The sequence below is a fragment of the Gracilinanus agilis genome, chromosome 1 (genome assembly GCF_016433145.1).
Source record: "Gracilinanus agilis isolate LMUSP501 chromosome 1, AgileGrace, whole genome shotgun sequence".
NCBI classification, from domain to species: Eukaryota; Metazoa; Chordata; class Mammalia; order Didelphimorphia; family Didelphidae; genus Gracilinanus; species Gracilinanus agilis.
The window spans coordinates 392,067,901-392,089,123 of NC_058130.1; the positions used below are offsets into that span (position 1 = coordinate 392,067,901).

General features: G+C 35.6%; 1 protein-coding gene across 1 annotated transcript; it reads left to right on the plus strand.

Annotated features, from left to right (window-relative positions):
- Positions 1–6,301: 6,301 nt before the first annotated feature.
- Positions 6,302–6,803, plus strand: LOC123231534 (glyceraldehyde-3-phosphate dehydrogenase-like). Its single transcript, XM_044657803.1, has one exon. The coding sequence runs from the start codon at positions 6,308–6,310 to the stop codon at positions 6,623–6,625; it is 318 nt and encodes a 105-aa protein (XP_044513738.1). The 5' UTR covers positions 6,302–6,307; the 3' UTR covers positions 6,626–6,803.
- The last annotated feature ends 14,420 nt before the right edge of the window (positions 6,804–21,223 follow it).

Genomic DNA, 21,223 nt, shown 5'->3' on the forward strand with positions numbered 1-21,223 from the left:
GTAAAACAATCAGTAACTTCAGTAAAATAGCAAAATATATCCACAAAAATTACCAAGTTTTCTGCATACTACTAAAAAAATACAGCAAGTGGAGATAAAAAAGGAAATTTCATTCAAAATACCTACAAATTGTAAGAAATTTAAAGATAAAAATGGAAAGGGGGGGCCACTACATAAAAGAAAATAAAATATAGGTTAAAAAAATTTTAACCATTTTCTCCAATAAAGATAGTGGTACTACCATATTTGGATCCTGACAGTACCAAATGTATAAAGAAGGAAGAAATGGCACTTGAAGGAAGGGAGGGAAAGCAACCAGATCAGATCAACAGCGTGTAGAAGTGATCTGTGCTAGAAGCAACACTATTGCTGAATGGCCAACATATAAGATATCTAAAAAAGGAGAAGATTCCAAAGATATGGAAAAATCCTAGGGCTTAGTACCCTCCAAAAAAGACAACCAAAAGAATGTTAATAACTATTAACCATTTGTCTACTCACTCATCAATACATAATTTTCTGAAAGCTATCTAAATACAATTGAAAATATCCTTGAAGAAGGAACTCATAGGGAATAATCAGGCTTTCATAAATGATATTCAACAATGAACCACATGTTTACCATTTCATAATCAACTGAGACATAGAGAACAAAGATCCCACTACATTTATTATTTGTCGATTATGAAAAAGTATTTGATTTGCTAGAACAGTTGACCAACAAACTATTTTACTATAAAGTTATCTCCTGTTCATACTTAAAAATTTTTCAAGATTCCTTGAAGTATAGAAAAATAGAAATATCTTCGCTCAATGACCATCCAATCAAAAGTCAAAAAAGTATAAAACAAGGAACTATATGCTTGCCAGAGACGTTTCCCACTGTGAAAGAAAAAAATTCAATGATAATTTGCTTATTTTATATCAAGTTCCACAACATAGAGGAGCCTCCTGAAAAATGGCTTTAATCACTAAAAAAAACTTGGCACAAATATCCACATGGATAGGATGAAGTAGATGAAAAATGTCAGTTGTCAAGAACATAACATGCATTTGGATGGACACTTATATAGCTTATTTATGAGTATGTGTTGGACATAGAATACATACAAGAAGTTAGGCCAAGACTTGAAAAAGAGAAGGAATGGGGAATGCATTGCCTTGGGGAAACAGCTCAATAATTACTCCCAAGCTTCCAAAACTTGGCTTTTTAATAGAAATATTCTATCAGTATTGCTAGATGGCTACATTGTAATTCAACAGTCTCAAAAGAATTAAAAATTAATATCATATGCACAACAACAGAAGGTTGCATTTTTGTTATGAATTGACTACATTATATAAACAAAGAGAAATTCTAATGAAGAACAAAATTTTTAAATGTCATCAATGAAATATATGAGAAGGACTGGTCACATCACAAGTGATGACAGGTGGACAGCCAGAGTGCTCCACTGCTCACACCAGGAGAAAATGAGAAAAGCCTCTAGCACACTATGCAAAATTATGAGAGACCATGGCAAAATAATGAAGAGGGAGAGAGGAATTGTGATCTCCAATAAAGCAGACAACTTTCAATGAGCTCAAGATCTGTTAGAGTATCTACAAAGACATGCTCAGGACGTACATAAGTACAAATAAAATCACTCTTTATGGAAAATGAAAATTTAAACAACTGAAGAGATATGATTTTTTCCTGGTCGAACCATGTCAATATAATAAAACCATAATTTTATTATATTGTTATATATTAAATATATATTTATATGTCATATATTTTATATAATATATATTATATATATATATAAAGTAATTACCTCAATTACTTTACAGATATAATGCCATACCAAACCACCAAGGGGTTTCTTTATGGAACTAATTCAAATAACATAATTCATTTGGAGGAACAAAAGGTTGAGAATATCAGAGGATTTTTTAAAATAAGAATAAAGAGTTTCTTACATTACTAGATCTCAAAGAATACTATAAGACAATAAGTATCTATTCAGTACTTGTTTAAAAGTTCTTTAATGAATCATATCAGGTTAGCAAGATCTAAAAACAATAAAATATTATAGTACAGTCTTTGATAAATCATAGGATAAATCCCTAAAGTAAGGTACTTCCAATTCAACAAAATCTTCTCGGCCAGTTGAAAAACAGAGGCAAAGTGGCCTTGTAATTTGGAAAGGCTGGATTAAAATCCTCCTCTGACTTATACTGCCTAGTTATAATCTTAGACAAGAAACTTACCCTCTGAATGCCTAAGTCAGCTCTCTAAAATTATACATTTGAAAGCAGATGTTACTCTGCCTTAGTAAAAGGAATTTTCTTAGAGTTTTCCCTACATTAATGAAATCATAAACCCGGTCCAAAACAAAAAATGAAAAAACAAAAACACCCTATACACATTAGATTCAAAACAATTTCTTATACCATATATGACAGTAAGTACTAAGAGGACACATTAATGAAATATATATGATTATATCATTTAAAAAATTAAAGTATAAAGAAAGGCAATACTTACTATAACCAAAGCCAAAGGATGATTATTTAACTAAATGACATATAAGAATGACTTTAAAAATAAAATAGATAATTTCAATTACATAAAATTGAAACGCTTTTGCATGGACAAAATAAATATAGTTAGGATAAAATACATCTAATTAGGAAAAATCCTAGCAAGATATGTTCTCTGGCAAAGGTATAATAGACAAAATACATCAGGAATTTTGATATACCCATACAAATAAAAAACATTCCCGGGGGCAGCTGGGTAGCTCAGTGGAGTGAGAGTCAGGCCCAGAGACAGGAAGTCCTAGGTTCAAACCCGGCCTCAGCCACTTCCCAGCTGTGTGACCCTGGGCAAGTCACTTGACCCCCATTGCCCACCCTTACTAATCTTCCACCTATGAGACAATACACCGAAGTACAGGGGTTTAAAAAAAAAAAAAAACATTCCCAAAGATAGATAGATAGATAGATAGATAGATAGATAGATAGATAGATAGATAGATAGATAGATAGATAGATAGACAGACAGACAGACAGGCAGATAGTCAGGCAGATAGACAGGCAGATAGATAGATATTCACAGGATAAGAGAAAACAGTGCACAAATGAAGAAATTAAAGCTATCTACAATCAATTAAGCCTCAGCATGCAGACTTCAGAGACCAACACAGAGGGTCTTCAAGAGAGAGCTAAAGCTTTTAGATTAAGTACAATAGGGAAAGGAGAGGAGTTGGTGGGTTCCTAAAGACCTACCCCTATGGTACTAATACAACCATTCTGGAGAGCAATATGAAACCATGCACAAATGGTCATAAAACTACGTATACCCTTTGAAACCAACAATACCTTGACTGAGTCTGTATTGCAAACAGATTAGAGATAGGGGAAAGGAGTTACTTGTACAAAAATATTGTTACTAGCTCTTTTTGTAGCGGCAAGGAATTAGAAAGTAAAGGGGTGGCTATCAATTGGGGAATACCTGAAAAAGCTGTGGTATATAGTTGTAATGGAATACCATTGCACAATAAGAAATGATGAACAGGATGAGTTCAGAAAAACCTGAGATTTATATGAACTCGGGCTAAGTGAAGTAAGCAGAAACAGGAAAATATCGTACACCATAACAGAAATATTATATGATGATCAACTGTGAAGGACTAAAGTATTATCAGCAAAACAAAGTTCCAAGATAACCCCAATGGTCTTGTGATATTAAAAAAAAAAAAAGCTATCCACAGCCAAAGAAGGAATTGTTGGAATCTGACTGCCAATCAAAGCATGTCATCCTTCACTTTCAATTAGTTGATAACTATTTATTGTTTACTACATTTACTACCCTTCAGGTACTATACCAAGAAAATAGTCCTGGAGCTTACATTCTAGCAATGAGACATATAAATAATTAAGATACATACAAGATACATATATGAAAGGAAGGTGAAACCAGAGAGGAAGGCTCTAGAAGCTGGAGGAAAAAGAACAAGAAAGGCCTAGTCTAAAAGGAATTTTAGCAAAGTCTTGAAGGAAGCCAGCACTCTAAAAATGCAGAGAATTCTAGACAAAAAGGAATAACCAATATAAAGGTATTTTATAGCTATACCTATATATAGCTAAAAGGAATTTTAGCTAAGTCTTGAAGAAAGCCAGCACTCTAAAAATGCATAGAATTCTAGACAAAAAGGAATAACCAATATAAAGGTATTCTACTCTAGAGTATGTGAGGGAATATAGCATAAGAAGACTGGAAAAGAAGGCAGAGACCAGACTAAAAGGCTTTAAATACCTGAAGACAACTTGTATATTTGTTCCTCAAGGTATTAAGGGAGCCAGTAAAGTTAACTTAGTAGAAGCCATCGGGATGGGGTCCAGCTTTTTATCTCAGATATATCATCGATCCTCTGACCCGATCCTTTCAGTTCAAAAGGAGACAATGTATGACCCTGTCAGCTACATTAACTTTGATGGGATCCAGATAAAAATATCTATTAGAGACCCTGTTTCTCTCAAAGGCTTCCAGCAAGGAAGTTGTTCTTCAGTCCTTTTCAGTAGAGTCCAACTCTTCAAGACCCCATTTGGAGTTTTCTTGGAAAAGATATTGGACTGGTTTGCCATTTCCATTTCAAGCTCATTTTACAGATGAAGAAACTGAAGCCAATACAGTGAAGTGACTTCCCCAGAGTCACACAGCTAGTAACTGTCTGAGGTGTGATTTGAACTCAGGAAGTTGTCTACCTGACTCCCTTCACTCCTAGCAGACCTTAGGTGTGCCCCTGGGAATCAGGAAGACCTGAGTTGAAATATGGCCTCAGATACTTAATAGCTGCATAACCCTGTCTTGTCACTTGACCACTATTTGCCTCATTTTCCTCAACTGTAAAATGCAGATAATAATAACTACCTCATAAGACTGTTGTGAGAATTAAATGAATAGTAAAAGTGTTGGCTGGCACATGGTAGATGCTATATCAATATTTATTCCCTTGGAAAGGATCTGTTTGTACAGAAATATTTATAGCTGCACTTTTTGGGGTAGTAAAAAAATTGTAAAATGAGGGGAAGTCCCTCAATTGGAGAATGGCTGAATAAATTGTGGTATGTAATGATTATGGAATACTAATTTCTTGTACTTAAAGTACATATAATCAATATTAATCTTTTTTTGGTTCTGCAGTAATATAAGTTTAAAATATATCTGTTCTAATATTAATTCATACCCAAAAGCTTTAGACTATGGAAATCTGCCAATTATTGATAAATGTTATAAGACTGTGATTAATGATTCTGTCTGATTCCAGGAGAAGGGAACAAAAGAGCCACAAAGTCGAGGAGACCAACCAGTCCCATTGGGATTGATGAGAAACTGAATAGTGCCATGGAGCACAAGGTCAAAAAAGACTATACCAATCCAAGTAGGATTGTTGAACTTCTATGCCAATACTAAAGGACTTGAACCTAGTGTGAGACTCAAAGTTGCAACATTTGACATATGTTAAGACATAGGACACTTTGTAACACACTGCCAGTCAAGTACCAAAGGTTGGCCATCATTCTGGCTCCCCTAGACCTGAGATTGAAGTAAAATCAGACCAGGGAATGACACTTCCCTTTTACATAAAAATCTGGTCCCCCTTTCTCTCTTATGATATGGCAACTTGCTGTAGTCTTGGCTGCCAATGGGTAAGTACAATATCACTGCATTTTGTCTTACAGATTTACGGGACAGAATTTATTAAAGTAGACCCTAATACAAGAGCCTGTTGTGAATTTATTCTTGTTTACTTAAAATTTTCACATACATAGATTTTTGATATTTCGATTCTTATTTTGAATATTTTTATTTCTCTCAAATTTTAATTTTTCTTCTATTTGTTTTTATTTTTTTGCTTTTGGTTTTTCTTTTGATAATTGACTCATACACCCCATAACTCAATGATGTTTGACTCATACACCCAATAACTCTGAGCTGATCTGGGTGTTGGTCAACACCCTCTTCAGGAGGGATTGTATTTTAGAAAAATACAAGATTTAAAAATTTGTTCAAGAAAATTTTTCAGCAAAAGAAGCCTGCTAGGGGCAGCTGGGTAGCTCACTGGATTGAGAGCCATGCCTAGAGACGGGAGGTCCTAGGTTCAAATCCGGCCTCAGACACTTCCCAGCTGTGTGACCCTGGGCAAGTCACTTGACCCCCATTGCCTACCCTTACCACTCTTCCACCTATAAGTCAATACACAGAAGTTAAGGGTTCAAAATAAAAAGAAAAAAAAAAAATCTAAAAAAGCTCACAGGCATGGCCTTCCGTGTTCCTACTCCCAATGTGTCTGTGGTGGATCTGACCTGCCGCCTGGAGAAAGCTGCCAAATATGACGATATTAAGAAGGTGGTGAAGCAAGCTGCAGAGGGGAACTTAAAGGGCATCTTGGGCTACACAGAGGACCAGGTAGTATCCTGTGACTTTAACAGCGACACCCACTCTTCTACCTTCGATGCTGGTGCTGGCATTGCCCTCAACGACCATTTTGTCAAGCTCATTTCTTGGTATGACAACGAGTATGGTTACAGCCACCGTGTAGTAGACCTCATGAAGTACATGGCCACCAAGGAGTAAAGTGGAAAGCCATGATGGATCTTCATCCCCAGCCAAAAAAAGAGTAGTTCCACCACTGGGGAGCCCACATCCATAATAACCTATGTCCCTGTGCTGGGGATCCCATGCCCTCTTCACATCCCTGCCCCAGGCACCCCTGTAGTGGGGGGAGGAGCATAGTCCTATCTTGTGTACCATCAATAAAGTCATCACGTTCAGTGCAAAAAAAAAAAAAAAAAAAAAAAAAAAAAAAAAAAGAAGCCTGCTAACACTTTGAAACCAGAAAATGGACTATTTGGAGAAAGATGCCTTCAGAAACCTACACTGAATCAAGATGATCCAGAAAATATGCCTGCAGAAACCTACACTAAATCAAGACGATCCAGAATGAACTTTGGGGTGCAATTAATTGAACTTAAGGGGCTTGAACACTATTTCGAATTGCAAACTCTTATGCCAAAGGGGGAATTTGCCCCATAATTGGTTTTTTGTCAGTGCTCCTAGCAAAACATTGGTTTTGCTCTTTCTCTCTCTTCCATCTCCCTTACTATTGTAGTTAAAAGAATTTTAGGGGTACAAGATGATCAACTTGGGAGAGGAGTCTCCCAAATGATCACAGGGAAGATTGTGATAATGAGATTAAACCTACCCTGCCGGGCAGCTGGGTAGCTCAGTGGAGTGAGAGTCAGGCCTAGAGGCAGGAGGTCCTAGGTTCAAACCCGGCCTCAGCCACTTCCCAGCTGTGTGACCCTGGGCAAGTCACTTGACCCCCATTGCCCACCCTTACCAATCTTCCACCTATGAGACAATACACCGAAGTACAAGGGTTTAAAAAAAAAAAAAAAAACCTACCCTGCCCATCTTTAGATTTAATCACCAAAGGTGAAAACATCTCCATTTAACTCACAAGTTGGGTGGTCTGTAACCCTTGTGTTCTAGAGTGAGTAACAAATCAAAATTTACTGACTGCCTCCTGGACAGTCCTAAGAAAAGCGTCTGTTGTGATTGGACACGCAAACTAAGAAGAAGGTAGAGGAAGAGATGCAAAAAGAGGCCCCTTTGAAAAAAGAGAGTTGAATGAGCCAGGGTCTCTTCTAGTTCTTGTTGGAATGTGGAGAACCTCTGGAACTGGGCCCCTGAGACCTTGGTGAGACTGCTCTTAAATCTCTCTCTTAGAATTACAGGTGGTGAGTGAAGAAGGCTGATTCCTTTAACCTCCCAGGAAGTACTAGCCTCCAAGAGACTCCCTTGATTGGGAGAAGCCCTTGTGGCTAAAACCCTTGTTAATTGACTTTTAGGCTCTGGCTGGGCCTCTGGAGCCCTGCCAGAGTAAAGCCCAGACTTAAATACAAATCTCTTATTCTACCCTCTTCTCATCTCTCTACTACTACTCTCCTATATTTTGTAAATAAACTTCCATAAAAGTCATTTTGACTGGAGGTTATTCTTAATTGAGAATTGATAATTATTAAATTCCCTGGCAACCAAACATTTTAATATTTACCCAATCAAAACCCCTTTTTTACCCCTTACACTGCACAACTGCAAAAATTCTTTGTGCTTTTGTGTGAAATAGGTTTTGAATTCTGTATATATTAAACTTGAAGCTCCATGTCAAACTGGAGCAGCTATGGGCTAACCATTAGTCTAGCAGTTCTCAATTTTCTGCTTCATTCTTATCAACCGACGCCACAAAAAGCCATTCAAAATCCCTGCTGATATAGAGCTAGACCTCTATAACTCTGCTCATTAATTATTTAAAAAACAATGTTATAAGTAGCAGTTAGCTCCAAAGGAACAATATTGCAATCTGATTCTTCATATTACATGGAGTTATGTGACATTAGAAAATTTACTGGGTAGGGCACTATTATGTAGACTCTACCCATAGAACATTCATTAATATTCATGTAAAAATATACGAACTCTAGTTAAACATAAAAATACTGGAGTCCCTGAACTCTACTAATACCTACACAATTTCAAAAGAAACAGAAATCCCACAGCACACAAAGTTTATGTGCTAGTAAAGTTATGAGAAAGTATGAATGGGTTAGAAGCTACACCACTAGGAAATATTCACATCAAGAACAGCACAGATACATTAGGATATTAAAGTCAGAACCTAAGGTTCTGATGATCTGGGAAGCTTGTATTATTCTTTGGAGACTAATGGGTAAGAAATTATCTTTGTAGTATCAAGATAATTGATAATACAAATTTTCTATAACCAGAAGCTAGAAATCCAGTTAACATCTACTTTCATTTCAATAACAAGTCTCCAAAAAAAAAAAATAGCAAAGTCCAAAATAAAACTCAAATGGCTTTAATAAAACCGTAATAAAAATAAAAGTTTAGGCTTCTGAAAATTTTTCAAATTAAAAATACTTTTAAAAAACATAAAGGCTTTTCCACTTCAGTTAATCATAAATGTCAGTATATACATTCTAAAAGAACTATTCCCTTAAGCTCCAGAGCAAAGAAATACTATTTCACAAAACTGAAGTTACTATCAGAAAAAATGTATTATAGTAATATTTATTAGGGAGGAAAAAAAAAGACTGCATGGTACTTATAGTTAATTATATAATATGTTTCAGATTGTAGAATACAGTGAACATGGTCTTCCATCACACTCAGGATGAAAAAGTTATCCTTCACTACATTAATCAATCAAAAACTATTTCCTTTGTCACAAACCCCAAAATATATTTCTCTGCCATAAATAAGGGAGTTTTATTTTAAACTGAGTAGTGATCAGTGAAAAAAATTTTTAAGTATTTTCATTTCCTATGATGATCTGGCACTTGAAGCCAGAAAAGGAAAAGACTAGTATCAAGGGGAAAGAGCTGCCTTAGACAGAAGGACCAAAAGGGTAATGGTTGTTTTATTGGTAGTGTAGAAGAAAGAAAGAATAATGAACTTATGAGAAACCAGATTTTTAAAAGCAGTAAATTTTGACTTGTAGGAATGAAAGCATGATCACAAAGGATTCCTTTGCCCTTGGAAGTCATAAGTTAAGCTTAAGCTATGATAGAAGGTACTACCATATTCACACTCTCAGTATTCACAATCTCCAAATTCTACCATTTGTTCACTCCTCTCAGACTACAAGAAAATCAAGATTTAAAGACAAATGCATATTGTCACCACAGACAGGATTATTTCTTTTTGGACAGTAGGCTTCAAGGAATAAAAGAGGGATAATCATACTTTGAAGTTGTGCTTGGCCTAAAGTTCACTATTTCTTACTGGAGATATGAAACTAGAGGTCAGGAAAAAGGATAAAGCTGGATAAGTAGATCTGAAAACTGATGCTGGGAAATCCAATTTTCCTTAAGCACAAATATAACCATATGGTGCCTCTGCTAGGATAAAATATAAATTTCTTGTTCAGCTTCTAAAACCCTACACAACCTATCTGTCCAGCCTCATTGGACATTACTCTACCTCCAGTCCTCTATAATCCAAATAGACTGACATTCTCTCTATTCCTCATTCATGAAACTCTCACTCTCACTCTTACACTCTCTCTCTGTTTCTCTCTCTCTGTCTCTCTCTGTCTCTCTCTGTCTCTATGTCTCTCTCTCTCTCTCTCTCTGTCTCTCTCTTTCTTTCTCTCCCTTTGTAATGGCTTCCCTCCTTATTTCTTGCTTCACAGAGCCCAACTCTTCTATTAAGATGAATCTCAGAACCCATCTTCTGCAGGAAGCCTCATGTGATCTCCCTCAGATGCTAGTGCCCTCCCTCCCAAAATACCTGGTTCTTAGTCTATGTATACTGGCTTTATATTTATGCTGTATATATTTTACATGTACTTGTTGTCTATTCCATTATAAGATAAGCTCCATGCTAGCAGAGATCATTTATTCTTGGTACTTGTATCCAGGGGGTTTAGAATGGTGCCTTAACACATAGCAGGCACTTGATAAATATTTGTTGACTGATTGACACATAAATTTGTTAAAAGCAATGCAAAGTGCAAAACAAAGGTAGTTAAGACCTGTATTACCAATTTATGATAAACTTATCAGGAATTTCATGATTGAATATTTTACACCCTTTGCCTTCAAATATGAGACAAAAATTTCAGCATTTGAAAGGACCTTAGTGCTTGTTTATTGTAATCTCCCAAACCATAAAATAAATTGTAATCTCCCAAAGCATAAAATAAACTACTTTATTGCACCTGGTCATTCACCCTCTGCTTGAATATTTTACTTATAATGCTCACTACCTCATAAGGCAGTTCATTACACTGTTAGAAAGTTCAGGTTATTAACAATTCCTTCCATTAAGTACTCCTGCCATAATTCCAGGCAATGATTCTAGTACTAATCTCTCAAAGTTTATATAACAAACCTACTTCTTCCATCAAACTGTCTTTCAAATATCTGAAGATCAGAATGTCATTGGCAATAGAGCTGCAAAAGACATTAGATGCTCAATTAGTCCAGCTACCTCCCTCATTTTAATGAGGAAACTGGGTAGCAAAATTATCTCTCAAGTCTTCTCTTCTGCAGGCTAAATAATACCAGCCCTTTCAACTGTTCCTTGATGAAATGGTTCTCAACCTCCTAGTTGCCTTCCTCTTAATGTGCTTGTCAATATCCTTCCTGAAATGAAACCAGAACTGAACCCAATATATTTTGTACCGCTCTTACCAGTGTAGCAGAAAGGGGAAACTATTTCTAATAATGTAGCCTAGGTTTACAATGGCATTAACTGTTTAGCAGCCACACAAAACTATTGGCTTATTGAGCTTCAGTGAATTAGCCAACACATCTAATTATTATTTATGCCATTTGCTATTAGGCAATATCTCCTCATTCTTAAAAACAAACAAGAGGTGGAGGTGACCAAAAAGTATAAGCTAGATAATTCCATTACATAAAGCTTTTACACAAATAAAATCAATGCACATTGAAAATGGCAGAAAACATGCTACTAAAAAAAATCTTCCCATCAAATATATGATAAAGGTATGATACACAATATATATGGAAGCAATGTAAATATAGAATAAGAGCCATTCCCTAATAGTTGAGTGAATATTCGAATGATGGCAATAAGCAATTTTTTTAAAAAAGAAAGAAATGCAAACCATCAAGAACTAAAGGAAAGCACAGAGTCAGGGACAACACCTAGTATAGGAAATTCTCAGGGGAGGAAAATCCCTCTACCATTGCAGGAAAGCCTGTTTGTCTACAACTTGTAGTCTTCAAGAGTTCCCTAGAGCGGTGATTTCAGATTCAAATAGAAAAGGAGGTCCACTACAAGCCACATATTGACTGAAAAAACCACATGCACATATAGGTTTCATTTTCAATTAATTATCAACATTAAAACCAAATAGGAACTATGTTTTAATTAGGTTTGGGCCATACTTAGCAGTGGTGTGAGCTCTATTCTGGCCTTAATGGACTGAGAGGTTCAATGACTTGCCCAAGGTCAGTATGGGTCAAAAGTGGGAATTTAATTTAGGTCTTCAAGGTTTCAAGACTGGATCTCTGATCCTTACACCACACAAATCACTGATAAGATGAATGTAAATTAAAACAACTCTTCTATTTCACTTCATATCTAGACTGGAAAGGATAAAAATGAAAATAAGTATTGGAAAGACTGTGAAAAGAACAAAGACAAGCACACTAATGCACTGTTGGGGAGTTGTGAATTGAGTTAACCATCATGAAATGATTCAGAATATTATTAGAAAAGTCCCCAATTCAGTTTTGGCACAGTGATACCACAGAGCATTCACAAACTTCAGGGAGAGAAAAGAAACAAAAAAAACCTTAGGCCATGATTTTTCGTGGATCAAGAACCAAAAATGAAACAAGTGTCCCCAAAATGGGGAATGGTTGAACAAATTGTGATATATGAATGTAATGAAATATTGAGCTATAAGAAACAATAAATGAATAATTCAGAGAAACCTGAAAAGTATTATATGAAGTGATGCAAAGTGCAGTAAGCAGAAACAAGAGAACTATTTACACAATGTTCCTCAACATCATAAAAGGAAAACAACTCTAAAAACTATCAGAATTCTAGCTAATACAATAACCAATTCTGACTCTGGAGTATTAAGGGTAAAATATTCTTCCCTTCTGGCAGAAAGTGATACAGCAGAAGTGGGAAATAAGTTTGTCAAATATGCTGATGTGTCTGTTTCTTTGGCTGACCTATACCTCTGTGATACTAGAAGAACTTTACTGGGAAGAGCAGCTTGCTTTCCATTTCTACCACTCTACTGAAACTACGCTTTACAACATCTATATTTGTAATTCCTCATTTGCAAAATCCAATGGTTATTTTTTACTCTTCATCTTACAGCTACTTGCCCCTCTACAGATGTATAAAAAAACTTCTCCATCTCTTGAATCACATTGTCTCACTTGACTTCCCTGACACCGATCTCTTCCAGTTTTCCTATTATTCTGACTTCTTAGAAGTCACATTTATTGTCTGTCCCCTGAATATGTGCATCCAAACAGGTTTGGCCCTTGGACTTCTTCTTGTTTTCTATTTCTATACTCTCTCACTTTGACCAACTCAGCTCCCATGGTTTCATTTAACACCTCTACACAGATGCATCCAAAATTTATGCATTCAACTTTGATTTCTCTGCTGAACTACCACTACCACAATTATTTGATATAGTTCTGAAAATTATAATTATATAATTACAACAAAAAATTAAGGGAATAAGCATAAGCAAAGAGGCAACAAAATTGTGGCTTATGTAAGCAAAAAGATAGTTTTCTTAAAGAACCCCAAGGATTCAATTAAAACAAATTAAAATAATAACCAGTAATTAACAAGGTATAAGGAATACCCACAAAAATCATCAGCCTTTCTACATATTGCCAACAAAATCCAGCAGGGAGAGAAAAAGAAATAATATTCAAAATACCTACAAAAAATATAAAATACCTGGGTGCTGGTTAACAAAATATACATAGGAGATATTAACTACAAAATACTTTTTATAAAATTTGTAACAGGTTAAAATAAGTAGAATTAATTGCCTGTGATTAGAAAAAGTCAATATAATAAAAATGATAATATTACCTTAATTAATATACAGATTCCATGCCCTACCAAGCTACTAAAAAGTTACTTCATAAAACTAAAGAAAATAATAAAATGCACCTGGAAGAACAAAAGATCAAAAATATAAAAGAAATATATATTTTAAAAGAATAAAATAGGAAGGAGGTAAGTAGCTCAGAGGATTGAGAGCTAGGCCTAGAGATGGGAGGTCCTAGGTTCAAATGTGACCTCAGACACTTCCTAGCTTGTGTGACCCTAAGCAAGTTATTTAACTCCAATTGTCTAGCCCTTACTGCTTTTCTGCCTTATCCAGTCTAAGACAGAAGATAAGAGTTTGTTTTTTATTTTTTTTAAAGTAAAAAGATTTATATTGGTTCCTGGAGCTAAAAAGGAGCCACTACAATTTAGTGAATGGGGTGGAGAGGGGCTTAACCTGAATTTGGTCATACCTGTGCTTTAAAAAGATCAATTTGAAACTTCCAGGTTAAGATGGCTGCAGAGTAGAAGCAGGACACTTACTCTCCTCACCACTAACCTATATATGATACCTCAAAAGGACAAAAAAAAAAAACAAGTTCAGATGAACAAAGGGACTCCAAAATATGGCACAGTATCAATGGTACATAGGATTTGGGCATTTCCACGCTGTAAGGGGGTGAAATAGCTCATACCAAAACATGAACCGTCCTCCACCCCACCTATGGTGCCAGAGTCAGAGCCAGGGTGCCAAAGTCAGAGCCAGCGCTCCAGAATAAGAATTAGTGTGGGGCACTCTCTAGGTTCTTGGCAGCTAAGACCACCAGGGATTTACCCCCTGAAAGCAGTTAGACTTGGGACCCCATAAGGCTAAAGAGCGTGGACCTTGGGCTCTGAGATAGAGCAGAGAAGGGCAGCACACAGTAGAAGCCGCAGCTTGAAAACAAGTCTCAGGCAAAAACTGCTCCATAGCTCCATAAATAGAGAGCCTGCCCTCCTCACTCAGACTCCTGGCTGGGAAGGAAAAAAGCAGCATAGTAATGGCCAGCAATGCCAAAAAAAAAAAAAAAACAAACACCAAAAAGAACAAGAGAAAGGCACTGACCCTGGACAATTTTTATGAAGAAAAAATCCAGACCACAGAGAAGACAACAGAGGAGGCCAAACAAGTAAACACATTCCAACCTACCAAAAAAAAAAGAAAGAAAGAAAGAAAGAAAGAAAGAAAGAAAGAAAGAAAGAAAGAAAGAAAGAAAGAAAAAGAAAATTGGTGACAAGCTCTTGAAGAGTTCAAATCTGAGCTCATGAGAAAAGTGGAAGAGATGTGGCAAGAAAAGTGGGAAATAGTTCAAAAAGAAAATAACAGTTTAAAAGACAAAATTTTGCACTTGGAAATTGAAGTACAGAAATCAAATAAAATTATAAGAAAATTGAAGACCAGAACTGACCTGCTGGAAGCCATGAAAAGCAGGATAGACCAGACCAAAAAGAAAAATCCAAAAATTGAATCCAAAAACCAGATTTTAAAGACTAGAATTGAACAATTAGAAACTAATGATCTCATAAGGCAGCAAAAATTAATAAAGCAAAGCCAAAAGACTGACAAAATAGAAGGAAACATGAAATATCTCACTGAGAAAATGATTGACCAAGAAAAAAGATCTAGAAGAGACAATCTGAGAATCACTTGTCTAACTGAAAATTCAGAAACAAACAGGAACTTTGACATCACACTACAAGAAATTATCCAAGAAAATTGCCCTGATGTTTTTCAACAAGAGGACAAAATAGACATTGAAAGAATCCATAAATAACTTTATACATGAAATCCTCAAAAAACAACCCCCAGGAATATAGTTGACAAATTCAAAAGCTTCCAAGCTAAGGAAAAAATTTCATAAGAAGCCAGAAAGAGACAATTCAGATATCAAGGAGTACCAATCAGGATTACACAGGATCTGGCAGCTTCCACACTAAAAGACCAAAAGGCTTAGAATATATATGTTATTCAGAAAGGCAAGAGAATTGGGTCTACAACAAAGGATCACCTGCCCATGAAAACTGACTATATACTTCCAGAGGAAAGTATGGGCATTCAACAAAATAGAAGATTAGCAAGTATTTGTAAAGAAAAAGCAAGAACTAAGCGGAAAGTTTGATATTCAAATACAAAAATCAAGAGAAACATGAAAAGGTAAATAAGAAAGAGAGGGGAAAGAAAAAAAATTTTTTTAATTTTCTTCTTTAAAGGCTTCAATAAGATCAAATTGTTTATATTCCTATATAGAAAAAAATATTATTTGTAACTCTCAAAAATTGTATGCACTATTATAGTAATTAGAAGAATTATTCATAGGGAGAAGTTTGGGTACTAAGTGGTCTAAGATATGCAAAAAAAAGAGAGGGGAGGAAATGGAAGATGGCACCAAGAGAAACTTGAAGGAATAAGAAAAATAAGATATTCTATACTGCATAAAGAGGCGCATAGGAAGGGAAGGGGAAGAATACTATTATAAGAAGGAGAGGAAGAGAGGTAATAGGTAATACTTAAACCTTAGCCTCAGTGGAATCAATTCTCAGAGGGAAGAGCAGCTAGGTACACTGGGGTATCGAATTCTATCTTACTCTATAGGGAAAGTCAGAAGGGAAAAACCAAGGGGGGAGTGAGGTGGGGAGTACAAAAAGGGAGGGAAAAAGAGTGGGGAGGGAATTTAATAGACCCTAAAAAATAATAAGAGGTGAACAAAAAGGGAAGGGACGGAAAGGGAAGTAAAATAAGGGTGGGGATTTGGGGGACTGATTAAAAGCAAACCACTGGTTTAAAAGGAAATAGTGAAAGAAGAAAGGGCAGAACTAGGAGAGGATATAAAAATGTTGGGGAATACACAGGTGACAATCATAACTCTGAATGTGAATGGGATGAACTCACCCATAAAACAGAAGCAAATAGCAGAGTGGATTAGAAAACAAAATCTTGCCATATGTTGTCTACAAGAAACACACATGAGGCAGGTAAACACACACAGGGTAAAGGTAAAAGGCTGGAGCAAAATCTGTTGGGCTTTAACTGAGAAAAAGAAGGCAGGATTTACAATCATGATATCTGACAAAGCCAAAGTAAAAATAGATCTGATTAAAAGAGATAGGGAAGGTAATTAAGTCCTCATAAAAGGCAGTATAGACAATGAAGAAATATCAGTACTCAACATGTATGCATGTTGGTATGGCATCCAAATTTCTAAAAGAGAAATTGGTGGAGCTCAAGGAGGAAATAGATAGTAAAATTATACTAGTGGGTAACCTGAACCTTCCTCGATCAGGTCTAGATAAATCAAACCAAAAAATAAATAAGAAAGAGGTAAGAGAGGTGAATGAAATCTTAGAAAAATTAGAGTTAATAGATATGTGGAGAAAAATAAATAGAGACAAAAAGGAATACACCTTCTTTTCAGCAACACATGGTACATTCACAAAGACTGACCATGTAGTAGGGCATAGAAACATGGCAAACAAATGCAAAAGAGCAGATATAATAAATGCAACCTTCTCAGATCATAATGCAATAAAAATAATAATTACTAAGGGTACCTGGACAGGCAAATCAAAAACCAATTGGAAATTAAACAATAGGATTCTCCAAAATCAGTTAAAGAACAAATCAGAGAAACAATTAATAATTTAATTGAAGAGAATGACAATGATGAGACATCCCACCAAAATCTATGGGATTCAGACAAAGCAGTACGCATGGGGAATTTATATCCTTTAGTGGATATATTAACAAATTAGGGAGAGCAGAGGTCAGTGAATTGGGCATGAAAATTAAAAAACTAGAAAGCAAACAAATTAAAAATCCCCAAATGAAAACTAAATTAAGAGATCCTAAAAATTAAAGGAGAATTTAGAAAGGAGAATACTATACAAATTATTTGACATAAGAAGCAACGAAGGAGTTCTACCAAATTCCTTTTAAGACACAAATATAGTATTGATCCCAAAGCCAGGTAGATCAAAAACAGAGAAAGAAAACTACACACCAATCTCCTTAATGAACATAGATACAAAAATCTTAAATAGAATACTAGCAAAAAGACTCCAGCAAGTGATCACGAAGGTTTTCATTATAATGGGGGGAGGGGGAGATTTATACCAGGAATGCAAGGATGGTTCAATATTGGGAAAACCTTTCACATAATTGACCACATCAACAAGCAAACCAACAAAAATCACATGATCATCTCAATAGATGTTAAAAAGGCCTTTGACAAAATACAACACCCATTCCTATTGAAAATACTAGAAAGTATAGGATAGGAGGGCCTTTCCTAAAACAGTACATATCTAAAACCATCAACAAGCATCATCTGCAATGGGGATAAATTAGAGGCATTCCCAATAAGATCACGGGTGAAACAAGTATACCCATTATCGCTTCTATTATTTAACATTGTAGTACAAACACTAGCAGTAGCAATCAGAGAAGAAAAAGAAATTGAAGGTATTAAAATAGGCAATGAGGAGACCAAGTTATCACTCTTTGCAAATGATATGATGGTCTACTTAAAGAATCCTAGAGAATCAACTAAAAAGCTAATGGAAATAATCAACAGCTTTAGCAAAGTTGCAGGATACAAAATAAACCCACATAAATCATCACATTTCTATATATTTCCAACACATCTCAGCAGCAAGAGTTGGAAAGAGAAACACCATTTAAAATCACCCTAGACAATATAAAACACTTAGAAATCTATCTACCAAGACAAACACAGCAATTAAACAAACACAACTACAAAACACTATCCACACAATTAAAACTAGATCTAAACAATTGGAAGAACATTAATTGCTCATGGGTAGGGTGAGCAAATGATCCTACCCAAATTAATTTACTTATTTAGTGTCATACCTATCAAACTACAAAGAAACTTTTTTACTGAATTAGAAAAAACTATAACAAAGTTCATTTGGAAGAACAAAAGATCAGGAATATCAAGGGAGACAATGAAAAAAAATGTGAAGGAAGGTGCCCTAGCAGTACCAGATCTCAAACTGTACTATAAAGCAGTCATCATCAAAACACTATGGTACTGGCTAAGAGACAGAAAAGAGGATCAGTGTAATAGACTTGGGGTAAGTGACCTCAGCAAGACAGTCTATTATAAATCCAAAGATCCCAGCTTTGGGGACAAAAATCCACTATTTGACAAAAATTGCTGGGAAAATTGGAAAACAATATGAGGAAAATTGGGTTTAGATCAACATCTCACACCCTACAACAAGATCAATTCAGAATGGGTGAATGAATATAAAGAAGGAAACTTTAAGTAAATTAGGTGAACATAGAATAGTATACTTGTCAGATCTCTGGGAAATGAAAGATTTTAAGACCAAGCAAGAATTAGAAAAAATTACAAAATGTAAAATAAATAATTTTGATTACATTAATTAAAAAGGTTTTGCACAAACAAAACCAATGCAACCAAAATTAGAAGGAAAGCAACAAATTGGGAAGAAATCTTTATGACCAAAAACTCTGACAAAGGTCTAATTACTCAATTATATGAGGAGTTAAATCAATTGTACAAAAAATCAAGCCATTCCCCAATTGATAAATGGGCAAGGGATATGTATAGGCAATTTTCAGATAAAAAAAAAAATCAAAACTATCAATAAGCACATGAAAAAGTGTTCTAAATCTCTCATAATTAGAGAAATGCAAATCAAAACAACTCTGAGGTACCATCTCACATCTAGCAGATTAGCTAACATGACAGCAAAGGAAAGTAATAAATGTTGGAGGTGATGTGGCAAAATTGGGACATTAATGCATTGTTGGTGGAGTTGTAAATTGATCCAATCATTCTGGATAGCAATTTGGCTCTATTTCCAAAGTGCTTTAAAAGACTGTCTCCCTTTGACCCAACCATACCACTGCTAGGTTTATACCCCAAAGATATCACAGGGGAAAAGACTTGTACAAAAATATTATAGCCACACTCTTTGTGGTGGAAAAAAATTTGGAAAATGAGGGGATGTCCTTCAATTGGAGTAATGTGGGGTATCTGTTGGTGATGGAATACTATTGTGCTGAAAGGAATAATGAACTGGAGGAATTCCATGTGAACTGGAATGACCTCCAGGAATTGATGCAGAGTGAAAGAAGCAGAACCAGGAGAACATTATACACAGAGACTGATACACTGTGGTACAATCAAACATAATGGACTTCTCTACTAGCAGCAATGCAATGATCCAGGACAACTATGAGGGACTTATGAAAAAAAGAATGCTATCCACATTCAGAGAAAGAACTGTGGGAGTAGAAACAGAGGAAAAATGCTTGAACACATGCTTCGATGGGGATATGATTGGGGATGTAGACTCTAAGCAATCACCCTAGTGCAATTATCAATAATATGGGAATAGGTCTTGATCAGTGATACATGTAAAACCCAGTGGAATTGTGTGCCAGCTTGGGGGGGAACAGGGTGGGAAGAGTTGGAAGGGAGAAAAAGAGCATGAATCATGTAACCATGGAAAAATAATCTTAATTAATTAATTAAAGATTTTCAATCAAAAAAAGATCAATTTGAAAAAATAAAAATAAAATTATTTGACAGTTAAGTGGAATAGGATGGTAAGATACTGATGCAAGGAGAACAATCAGTAGGTAACTGCAAGTAATGAGAGTCCCTGTCAGGGTGATAGCATGCCAGAAGAGAGAAGTATACATCAGCTTTGGGGAAGATTTTCAAGTTTCCATGACCAAACTGCAACTTCAAGCTGCCTGTGAGCCACAGCCCTCCCCACTGCTCCCCCCACCCCCATTACATCAGAGAATGGAAGGAAGAAGTGCTCACTTCAAGTGGTTGTACAGATGGGTGGAACATGCAAAAACTGTCCTTGGGTGCTAGGTAGGAGCAGCTCCCCCAGTGCTGGTCCCCCATGCCTACCAATACTTCACTAACACTTGTCTATATGAAAGATGTTGGAAACACAGAATCAATAAGACTTAGCAACTGACTGAACATGGAAAAAGGGAGTGTCAGAGAGGATGAACTGAGGTTGATACCTAAATTGCAACCTAAGCAACTAAGGGAAATCAAAGACAACAAACATCTATTAAGTACCTACTATATGGCAGGGCCAGTGTACCAAGTTCTTTACAAATATTATCTCAATTGAACTGGGAAGATGGTGGCACTAACAGAGAAGTAAGGAAGAGGGAAGAGGGTCGGCTTTTGAGGGGAAAATAATGAGTTCAGTTTCAGACACAAAAGTGACTTTCCAATTGCCTCCCTGACTTCAATTTATTATCAAAAAAACTGACAAATTAATCTTCTTAAAGGATTATTTTTCCTCATATAAAAAATCTGTAATTCCCAATTTTATGTATCTCAAAAGAATGAGAGTATTGCTATGGCCTGTATATAGATACTTCAAAAAGATAAATTTGTACTGAATGACAGATACTACTCAAACAACACGGTGACAATTCAATCTACCTAAGATATCAAAGGAAGAAAGACAGAAAAAGTAAACTAATTTAAAAAGTTATCAAGACAGAGGTAACATTTTTTT